This window comes from Rattus norvegicus, chromosome 20 (assembly GCF_036323735.1).
Source record: "Rattus norvegicus strain BN/NHsdMcwi chromosome 20, GRCr8, whole genome shotgun sequence".
NCBI lineage: Eukaryota > Metazoa > Chordata > Mammalia > Rodentia > Muridae > Rattus > Rattus norvegicus.
The window spans coordinates 19833018-19845217 of NC_086038.1; the positions used below are offsets into that span (position 1 = coordinate 19833018).

The 12200-nt window shown below is 40.3% G+C and overlaps 1 protein-coding gene across 3 annotated transcripts in view; it reads right to left on the reverse strand.

Annotated features, from left to right (window-relative positions):
• The window catches only part of Tmem26 (transmembrane protein 26), a 53199-nt gene that overhangs the window by 13238 nt on the left and 27761 nt on the right, over positions 1-12200 (reverse strand). For 2 of the 3 annotated variants that reach the window (XM_039098744.2, NM_001107623.1), the window contains exon 4: positions 11479-11699. In XM_039098744.2, the coding sequence (XP_038954672.1) occupies positions 11479-11672 (194 nt within the window). In that variant the 5' untranslated portion in view covers positions 11673-11699. Of the gene's footprint in view, positions 1-8166; positions 8227-11478; positions 11700-12200 lie in introns of all 3 variants that reach the window. The other variant, XR_005497258.2, reaches the window with a different exon arrangement.

Here is a 12200-nt window from a genome sequence, read left to right on the forward strand (position 1 = left end):
GGTATAGAAGAGAGTGAAGACTCCCAGCTCAAAGGACCAGTAAATATCTTCAACAAAATCATAGAAGAAAACTTCCCTAACCTAAAAAAAGAGATACCCATAGGCATACAAGAAACCTACAGAACTCCAAATAGATTGGACCAGAAAAGAAACACCTCCCATCACATAATTGTCAAAACACCAAACGCACAAAATAAAGAAAGAATATTAAAAGCAGTAAGGGAAAAAGGTCAAGTAACATATAAAGGCAGACCTATCAGAATCACACCAGACTTTTCGCCAGAAACTATGAAGGCCAGAAGATCCTGGGCAGATGTCATACAGACCCTAAGAGAACACAAATGCCAGCCCAGGTTACTGTATCCTGCAAAACTCTCAATTAACATACATGGAGAAACCAAGATATTCCATGACAAAACCAAATTTACACAATATCTTTCTACAAATCCAGCACTACAAAGGATAATAAATGGTAAAGCCCAACATAAGGAGGCAAGCTATACCCTAGAAGAAGCAAGAAACTAATTGTCTTGGCAACAAAACAAAGAGAATGAAAGCACACAAACATAACCTCACATCGAAATATGAATATAACAGGAAGCAATAATCACTATTCCTTAATATCTCTCAACATCAATGGCTTCAACTCCCCAATAAAAAGACATAGATTAACAAACTGGATACGCAATGAGGACCCTGCATTCTGCTGCCTACAGGAAACACACCTCAGAGACAAAGACAGACACTACCTCAGAGTGAAAGGCTGGAAAACAACTTTCCAAGCAAATGGTCAGAAGAAGCAAGCTGGAGTAGCCATTCTAATATCAAATAAAATCAATTTTCAATTAAAAGTCATCAAAAAAGATAAGGAAGGACACTTCATATTCATTAAAGGAAAAATCCACCAAGATGAACTCTCAATCCTCATCTTCGATTGGTTTATATACAAGTGTGCAATTTCTAGGCTTGAAAGTAAAATGATGCTATCTGGTGCTGGATAGAGGAGCCTTATTTTTTATTATGGCAGCTTGCTATTTTTGTAACATGGTGATTTGGTTGAATCAGCATCCATGAGCATATTCAGATGAGCTTCTGCTTCTGTTGAAAAGGATGCTGTGTTTGATTGTGGTCCAAAGCTTTGAAGCACTACTTGGCATCTCCTTCCTTGGAGGTCTCACTGTTTAAACATAACAGATTTGATAGCTTGTTGGTAAGGTGAGGTCCAGCTTGTCTCCACTAGGTCATCTTCATGTGAATCCGGTGGTTATACGGTTTTGTTCTAGGGATATTTCATTTTTTTAATAACGGTTTTAGCTGACATTCATGGAGAGAATGAATCCTTAGAACTGTGCCACTAGTGAAAGGAAATCCTGTCTAGAGTATGTTTCTTTACAAAGCTGTGTCACACCATCCTTTGGGCCCTCTGCTGGAAAAGTAGAATCAAGTCTCAAATAATGCCTTTTAAATTGTATCCTCTAGTATTATAGATGTAGGACAGTACTGTATCATACCTCTGTGGATGTAAAATAGCTTGTACCTGCTTTATGATACGTAGTAGTGACCGTGCTTTATCAGAGCTGTTTTTAATGATGTTGCTCAGAATGTTTTCTTTCCAGATGATGATTGAGAAGCTAATTTAAAAAAAAATGGTGCCAGGTACCACAAGAGTAACAGAACTGTGCTGTTTTCTCGGGTTTTGTTTTTTTACTTTTTTTTTTTAATGGAGTGTGCTGGATGTCTCTACAGTTTTGTTCAGATGACTGCAGAACCTGGAAAAGCTGTTGCTGCTGTTGATGCATAACACACTGCTATTATTGGTCTTTTTATATAAATATAAATATATATATATACAGATATATAATTTGAATTTTTTGAAACTTTACCTGTGCTGTCAACTTTCGAAAAAAGTATCCCCGTTTACTGTGTTGAGTTGGCACTGTACAGAAATTAACAGCCATATTGGTCTAGAAATGTTGAACTTAAGTTTTTTCCATTTGTACAGGGGTAACACACTGTATTAAATATGTAAGGTCTTATATACGTGGGTTTGATTACAAAAACTAATAAAGTATTCTCTAAATTAAAAAAAAAGAAATAAATGTTTTCATTATATGATAATCAGGACAGTGTCTGCCCCAGTATGAATGTAAACATTAAATAACTTATTAACTTAGAACAATTCCAGGTACACATCTTGTCAAATAAGCCATAATTAACTGTTATTGACATTATTTTATGCTATGCTCTGTCTAAAAGTCTTTGTGTTTCAATTCTACGTTTAAATTATATCAAGATAAATTCTAGACTTCCCTTAGACCTGAACACGTCCACGTATACCTATTAATTTTCTCTATTAGTTATTGTTTCCTTTGCTGTGACAAACGTGACAAGAGGAAGGAAATGAGGGTTGATTCAGGCTCTCTGTTTAAGGGCGTGGTCCACCATTGCAGCATCACAGAGTCTGGAGCAGTACATGATGGGCTACATTGTATCCATGTCAGGATGCAGACTGAGATGGATTCTAGCTCTCTGCTCAACTGTCCAACTTTTTTTTTTTTTTTTTTTTTTGTTATTCAGTCTCAGAACCCAGCCTAGGACACAGTGCCACCACCATCTCCACTCAGAGAAGACATTCCCTCTTCTGTTAATCCTCTCTGGAAGGACCCTCAAAGACAAACCCAGAGATGCATCTCTTAGGTGGTTTCAAATCCCATCGAGTTGATAAAGTCAAGGTGAAAATTCATGGACATCGATGGCAGAGTTTTCCAGATGCACCATCCACTCACTAAGTATGGAAGAATGTGAATGCTAAGTAAAATTATAAAAAAAAATGACCTTGGAAAGGTACCTCTGAAAGATATCTTAAGAAGAATAAAGAATTATTAATGAAGAGAGCGACCCCTAGAAGGGTAATGTTGGAAAGTAAATATGCTACCGATCTGAAGTCAAAGGCAAGAATCACTAAGGATCTCACTACCACCATTGTAAGCCAGTCAACCTTTCAAAATATTACCCATACAATAGGCTCCATATCCACAGGATCCACAGTTTATATAATAATATAATTACATCTAGATTATATATATTATCTGATTATATAGTACATATTACACAAAAAGTATAATTATGTAACGTAATTATATAATAATCTGGATGATTGCACACGACTGTATCTTCAGTCAGAGAACAGAGATAGGCGAATACTCAGCTTGTCTCACTTCTTTTTGTCCTTTTCTGGGTACTGTCAGATCTCAGCAAAGGAAATGCTTCCGTCTATACTCAGGATGAGTCTTCGCGTCCACAATTAAAAGATTCAGAAGTAAGATTTCTGAGGCGAGCGTATCCTTTTTTTCTTTATAGTTAATGGGAAGATGAATTACTAACTTTTGATGGATCATCACAACCAACTTAGTAGGTAAAAATTAAAAACAAGAAGTGACAGGGGCTGGCTGCTCTTCCATAGGACCCAGACTTGATTCCTGGCATCATAGAGACTGCCGACAGTCTGTTCTGCTACACCCAGGGGACCTGATATTGTCTCCCTGGCCAAGTGGATATCAGGCACACGAGTGAGTGGTACACGAATCTGCATGCAAGCAAAACATCCATGCACATAAAAATAAATGTTAAAAAAATAAAGATAAATGTTATAAAATAAGTCATGTTTTGATTATTTTCTTAACTAACCTTTTATAGCATAGAATTTTTTAGTATAAAAGAGATCATCTGTGACTAGGATTCATGGACATTTGAAAATGTAGCAAATATATTGAGACAATAAAGAAGAGAAAGCACACAGGTTTTAGGGGGAAAAAAAGAGATTTCACTGAGAAAATTGTAGAGAGATTGAGCCCAGGAGAAACTCAGGAAGGGTCTTTGCTGCACTGTCAAATGTTCTGAGATATAGTAACAGTGCTGGAACACACTTTTCCTTTTTAAATAAATAACCTGTGTTCAGAAATCACAGAGTGCGTTCCCAAAGGTGATGAACTATTTCTCCCGAATCTGCTCAATTTAGACTCATGAAGGTTTGACAGAGAAACTCCAGCTAACAGAAAGGTCAACAGATGCCTCTCCCCCTTAACAAATATGGGTTATATTAGACACGCTGTCAAAAATCACTACCCATGCCGTGGAAATGAAGCAGAGACCAGCCACAAATTCAGCAACATTGGCTCTCCTTAATATAGCATAGTTTCAGGTACGAGCGGTGAGTCTCTAAAGTGTCCGCGCTCCTGGCTCGGCTGCCTGAGACATTGTATAGGGCAGAGTTAAAGGGGCGAGAAGAATTTCTTCCAGATGATTGTAATTTGTGGGAAGAATTGTAGTTTGTGCAACAGGCTGCAACACAAGATGGAAGAGGTTTTAAACCCTTGGAAAGAAAGCCCTGGAGGACCCCCGGAGCAGGAGGGGGGAGCAGCTGATTGATGAGGGAGTGGGGTGGGGGTGGGGCGGCTGATTGAAATGGATGGGGATTTCTGTTTGCTAATCGAGTTTTAAAGTGAGGCCCTGATGCTCCCAGGAGCTCAGCAAGATGGAGCCCCATCGTTCTCTGTGACGCGTGCGTATTAGGTTCTTTAATACATCTGGAAGACGACGTGGATCTTAAATCTGTGAGACAGATGAGATCTGGGAGGAGATTACAACTCAACAGGAGCGAGAAGTAAAGGGCCATTTTAGATTTCCTGTAAGAAATGCTCTAAGGAAGAGACCCTAAAAGGCTGACTGTGATTTGAATATGAAATGTTTGCCCCCCCCCCCGCCCCCATGCCCACTGTAGGCCCTTGTGTTTGAACACTTGGTCTCTAGTTTGGTTCCCAGTTGGTGGCGCTGTTGGAGAGGTTATGGAAGTTTTAGGAGGCGGAGCCTAGCTATAGGAAGTATATCACTGGAGATGGGGTTTAGAGTTTTATAGCCTCTCTTCTCTCTTCTCTCTTCTCCTCTCTTTGCTTCTGTTTGCCAGGCCAGCTTCCTGTCCCTGCAGCCATGCCTTCCCCAGCCTGATGGGCAGTATCCTGTCAGGATTTGTAAGCCAAATAAAACCTCTTGCCTCCAAGTCGTTTTCTGTACCCCTAACAAAACATGTTAAGGCCATCTTGATCGACCAGAGATTGGGTTCTAAAAGTGAGAGGTTCCTTGCTGCTGAAAGGAGCTGAACTAGCTTAGGGTGCAATTTGAAAATTCCACCCAGTCCAGGCATGTTCGTACATACTTTTTGCACTAGCATTAAGGATGCAGAGGCAGGCAGATCTCCATGAGTTCAATACCAGCCAAATCTATATAGGGAGTTATAGCATCTCCAAAGGTAGTCTTAAAGAAATAAGGAAGGAAGGAAGGAAGGAAGGAAGGAAGGAAGGAAGGAAGGAAGGAAGGGGGACGGAGGGAGAGAGAGAGAGAGAGAGAGAGAGAGAGAGAGAGAGAGAGAGAGAGAGAGAGAGAGAACAGGGAAGCTCACATTTAGAAATATGGTAGTCCAGAGACATGGCTGTTTGTTTAGAAATGGAAGTGAAAATTTACAACTAACTTCAAGACTGTTAAGCCAATTCATGTGAGTGATGAATAGACTTCAAATTCATTAGAGAATTTCTAAAACCAAGAACGGTATGAGGGCACATGAGCTGTACCCTCAGTTGACTAATAAAGCAGAGGCATATGCAGAGAGAACCTAAATGTTTAAATGAAGGTTCCCGTCTGAATACATGGCGTCTTCAGTGGGCGTGGCCGTTAGCAGTTAAAGGTTCCACAATCATTTCTGCACTAGTTACAGACAGACCGCAAACTACGTCATTGTAATGGAGCTGTGCAAGGTTCAAGCTAAAAGTAATACTGAAAATCAAATAAATAAACATATTAATAAAATAGATAAGTAAAACAAATCACATGAAAATGAATAATATTATTTATGAAACATTATAAAGCCTAGAAGTAATAAAACGAATGAGTAAATAAAATCAAACAAACAAATAAGGTTCAACCAGTGTCATCCAGAAGTTGATAGACTGCGCAGATTAAGGAAACAAAGGGAGAGATCTGTCTGGAGAAATGCTTCAGTGGTCAAGTGTCTCGCGCCTAATGTCCCGCCAGTAAGAACGACGCGCGGCAACAGGATTCTTCTGCGAGCAAGCCTTTACTGTGTTACAGCTCTTCTTAGTGTTACAGCTCTCTTAGTGTTACAGCTCTCTTAGTGTTACAGCTCTCTTGAACAGGGACCCTGAGCAGCAAAATCGCTCGGCTTATATAGACAACAGTATGCTAATTATCTCTCAGGGATTGGTGGGGCTTGGATCACCCCACTACTTGTCCTCCAGGGATTGGCGGAGAATGAATCACCTCATTAGCATATTAACGGTCAACTAACACCTGGTGCATAAACCGCACATGTGCAGTACCGCTGTTCACCACTAGAGGGAGCCCTAGCAAGGAGACAAGCCTGCACATGCGCAGTAAGTCGTTTATGTCCAGACAAGGCTGTGCGCGCCATCTTTGTTTCGCCGCGCCGCTCTCTACAGTCAAGGGTGCTTGCTACTCTTTTAGAGGACTCAGGTTCGGTTCCCAGCGCCCACCTGTAACTCCAGCTCCATAAACCAGGCTAGTCACTGCAGGCACTGAACATATGTGGAGTACACACATATGTGAGGGCAAACTCATATGCACAAAATAAAAATATTTTTTGACGTGACAGATGAAGAAGCTTGTGATGGCGCCCAGTTATCAACAAAGTATATGCTATACCAAAAACAGAAACGAGGAACCTATAACTAAAGATTAAATGATTTAGCCCAGAATGAGGGGATCAAAGCAGCTAATCTTTTCAAAACTGGAAAACAGTTCTGTGCTTACGCAAAAGAAAAATGGAATGTAAAAGGCTCAACAAATTCACAGACCAAGTAAAGATACAGCAACTGCGTGGAATGAACACAGAGGCCCTCAGAGTCGACCGGACAGGGACCCATGTGAAAGATCAACTTGAAAGACTCCATAGTTTGACCTCACCTCTAGATTTGAGATACTAGAAGAGAGATGAGTGACTTGGCAGATGCTGGAGAAGAAAGACTGGCAATCTAAGGTCTGAGTAAGAAATGAAAACAGCAAATGGTCCAAGGCAAGCATAAGAAAGGAAAAAAACTATCAAACATCAAAGCAGAAACAAAAAAAATGTAAAACAGAATAATTATCAAGTCAATAAAACCCACACACATTTGTTTCTATAAACAGATAAATTAAATAATTAATAAGCCGATTATCCTCACCCACCAAGTAAGCAAACCTTTCCTCTCTGGGGAAAAGCAAAGAGAGTGAGCCAACATTCAAACCCAGGAAACGGAAAGGAGGGGTCACCTCAGAGGCCACAGAGATTAGCACGTTTATGCTAACGTCAGAGGCACTTCCAAACACGACAGACAGAAAAGAACATCCTTGGGAGAAAAGCACAACCCCAAATCAGAAAAATGTAAAATATTTAATTAGTCCTAAAGGAAGAAATGACATCGAATCCCGTGATGATATGGAAAAGGAAGGAGGAATATGAGGGGGACGAGAAAGAGGAAAAGGAAATCGCTTCCCATAAAGTAAAGGCCTGACCCGGATTGCTTCCTTGGAGAAGTCTATAAAATCTTGGAAGAAATAATATCAATTATGCAAAAATTATTTTCAGAAAATAGAAGTCAAAAGGATGCTTCCGGGTGTGTTTCTAAAAGCCAGTGTTATCTGGATTCAAAACCTTTAGAGGTGATACTGTGGCACACTATTCCGCATGGACAAGACGGAAAAAATGAGACCAAAAACCACATCACAAATGACCAAACAGCACAACTAAGTTCAGTTTATCCCGACGTCAAAGGTGGTTTAACATCTGAAGATCAGTTAACGTAATATAGTCTTTTTTTTATAATAAAGGACAACCAAAACAAAAATCATATCAATAAAGGCAGACTCCACGGTTTTCAATACAAATAAAAAGTTCTTACTAGTATGGAAATAAAAATACCATTCTCCAAGTTTATAGTGATAGTCTGTGCCAGCGAAAACGACAAGGGCACCCTTAGCAGAGGAAGACAAAATGTTTCTCTTGAGACTGAAACGTTCAGTTCTACTGCATCTGTCTCGTGGGGAGGAAGACTAGAAGACAGTAGAATAAGACAAGAAAAGTAAATTCACGAGGCTTACTTTGGCAACAACCAGAAGTGTCTTCATTTATAAGTAGGAGGATCAGACATAGGGTAAAACCTGGAAATAAAACAAAATAGGCAAGTTCTGTGTGTCACTGCTGGTTACCGAATCACTGTGTGGGTAAATGATGTCTCCAATAAAGCAACAAAATTGAGAAAAGGAAAGGAAAGGAAAAACAACCATTAGAAAGAATATAAGATGGGATATTAAAAAATAATAAAAGAAATAATAAACAAGAGAACCACGTGGAAAAGCAGAGAAAGGACTTGAAATGCAAAGGTGAAAGGGAGAGTATCTAAGCTCACACACACACACTCACACACACACTCACACACACACTCACTCACACACACACACACTGACACACACAAACTGACACACACTCACACACACAGATTGACACACACACACTGACACACACACACTGACACACACACTCACACACACACTCACACACACAGATTGACACACACACAGATTGACACACACACTCACACACACACTGACACACACACACTGACACAGACTGACACACACACACTGACACACACACTGACACACACTGACACACACACTGACACACACAAACTGACACACACTCACACACACTGACACACACACACTGACACACATACACACTGACACACACACACTGACACACACACTGACACACACACTGACACACACAGACTGACACACACTCACACACACACTGACACACACACTGACACACATACACACTGACACACACACACTGACACACACACTGACACACACACTGACACACACACTCACACACACACACATACACACACACACACAAAGACATTTTTGGTATCATTTCTTACAATATATGTGAGACCTGACACAAGAACTTAGAACTTGGAAGCCAGCCTTTTGAAGAGAGGAAAATCTCTAGATATATGCTGGGACTTGACCACCGGGTGAGTTGCATTTGAGTTACCTCCGTAAGGGGTGCAAGGGGGTGGCAGATGGGAAACCACAAAAGGCTACTGTCACAGCCCGGGAACATTGAAACAAAATAACTTCAATTTGAGAAAATACAATTGAAAACAATATTTAAAGATATTTTGAAATAGACTCTGTAACAAAAAATCCTATATTATCCATAGGCAAGTGTTTGTAGGACACACAAGTTTTTACAAAACATTGCATGCAACCCATGCTATAGTGCTATGATGAACTTGGAGTCATTTGTAGAACACTTTCTATCCACAGACCAGAAGCCCGCAGACACAAGGGCCTACTCTCATTTATTCAGCCTCGTTGAGCATTGACTTGCATGAAATGCAACTTCAAAATTTCCAAAATATATGCTCAGAAAGGATTCGGATTGAATTGTAAGTGGCAGAAAAAAATTGAGGGGGGATCGGTGATGCTTTGAAACCTCGAGCGCTCCCTAAATTCTTGCTGGACCAACACAGTCCTGTTTTGGCTGAACTGCGTGATCTTCGATTCATAACGTGTTTACGGCTCTGTTGCCCACGCTCTGTCTAACAGGGTACCTGGCACATGTTAAATATCAAACCAGTTCTTAGTCAATTAAACAGTGCTGAGTGACTTCCAAGGGTGCTTTTTTATGGGTCAAGCAATCAAATAAACTTATTTAATAATCAACATTTATTGGTAAACACGGGATCCATTACTCTTTGACGATACTTCTGGATGGGGCGCACAGAGCCCATTAAGATAACTGGGTATGGTGTGTCTCTCATTTTACGACTAGCTCCATAAAACACAGCCCTCTGCAAGGCCTTTACTATCCTGTGCTGTCTCTGTGCTCTGTAAGTATTTAGCATGCATGCATCCATTTACGGATAGATGTCAGGTCTCTGTAACTATCCACACTCATAATTCCAGAGGCTCCATCATGATCCATTCATATTCCATTGTATAATAATGATCTCAAACTAATCTCAAAGCACTCTACAATGTAAAATGCTAATCAAACATAAGGCACTGAAACCACCACACGAAAATAAACACCGTGACTACAGCCATCCAATTCATATTTGATACCTCCGAAAATGACGTCAACTTAATAAACTAAAAGAAAAACTAGTGTGCACAAAACGATGAGGGTTCTTGTATAAAAAAAAAAGCTCTCTCTGATAAATGATGATTCACTCTGTAATTGAGAAATTAGGCTTATTTAATAAGTCGGCGTGTTTTGCTCTGGTTTTATGTTTTGTTGTTTGAGGAGAGTGGGATAAAGTAAACCGTAGCATTAAAAGCCAGCCTCATTCCAATTTGTTTTTATAGCATCATACAAAACAACCCAAGCTTAAAGTACATTCAGGCACGGAGACTCAAATCCCTAATGGGAAGAAAGTGGTTCCATAAACAGATGTGATCATGGATTCTGAGTTTACTTGCTGGTGGCAAAAATAAAAGTACCAACTCAATAAGTTTTAATTTATAGGCAATCTCCATCAGAAAGCCTGTGGGGGCTTTGAACGAAACGGACTAAAAATAAAATTTTGTACAATAAAACTTCCTCTGCTCTGTTCTCCTTCTCACCGGGAAATGTACATTCTTCAGCTGGAGAAAGGGACGGTGTCTCTATGGCTCTTGGAACTATGTGATCTCAGGGGAAACATTGGCATTGGCTATACTGCTGACACTTGGTTGAAGAGGAAAGAGACACATGAGAATCTGCAGATACCTATAGTCACTGGTTCCACCATGATCCTCCAGCACTTACGGTATAACTATGTGATGGTCTTCTGTTCTATCCAGGGTGGGTATATCCCATCTCTTTCTTAGACTGAACCTCCTTCCTGCATTTCTTTTTTGCTATAAGGATTGGTCCTTAGCATGAACCTAAGTACATATGTGTATATATAGTACATGTGGTGTATATGTGAATACATTCACGTGTGTTCTTATGTGTACTGATATGTCTGCACATGTGATTAAGTGCCCACGGAGCTCAGAGGTTTGATGTGGGGTGTTTTCATCCATCATACCACCCGACTCTCACCGAACACGGAGTTTACTGATTCATCATGAATGGCTTCCCAGCGAGCCCTAGACGTTCTCCTGTCCCTGTTATCTCCAGCGTTGTGTGATCCCAGACGTACATGTACGGATACACAGCACCATGCCCGCTGCTTATATGGGAGTTGTGGATCCGAACTCGGGTCCCGAGGCTTGTGTAGAAAACAATTAACTAGGTAAGTCAACTCTTGAGCCCTGACACAAAACTGTCTTCAGACAAGCCGGGTGTGGTACACACAACACAGCAGTGACCACACATGTGGTGCTGACGTTGGATCAGGACCTTACCTGACATTATTTTCCTTCAGAGTCTCAGTAGTGAACTCCAGTATGTCTGCCGCCGTCCCCACGAACATCAGAAGAAGTTCCGAGAGTTGGTCTCTAGTAATGGTCCCTCCGATGGGGAGAAGCCACCGTCCAATGATTAATATTAGCAGGAGTGTTTGGTGGAGTCCTAACGTCCAGACTGGTTCACATACCATGGATAAGTTGTCAACAAAGCCTCTGGCCTGTTGAACAGAGACACCGGGGTTAGGAACCATCAGTGTGTAAATGATTATCTACGCCAACATGGTTTTCAGTTCTTGGTCGACAGTGTGTTTTCGTCAACATTTTCTTTACTCACTAAGGAAAATGACACTCCCTTTAGCCGAACGCTTTACAGAAGGAATACAATGGGGTTTTTAAAGTGGGGTTTACTTAGCATGTGGCTAATTTAAACCTTACCCAGCTAGTAAGATGATGCTTGGTGATGTTTAAAGAATAAATTTTAATAACGTTTTAAAGATCATTGGGCGTTTTATTATAGTCCATAATAAAGTGTGACGCATAACAAAGCTTTATAAGTTCCATATTAAAATTATAAAAAACAAGCCAATTCTTTTCTTTTAATGATTCAAACATATGAACTCATTAACATTGGAACGTTTACAATCTTCCCTTTGTCCATCGCTGCCTTAAAACCTTAATTAGAAACAAAACAGTGTTTATCTGTTTACCCAGTGGAAGAG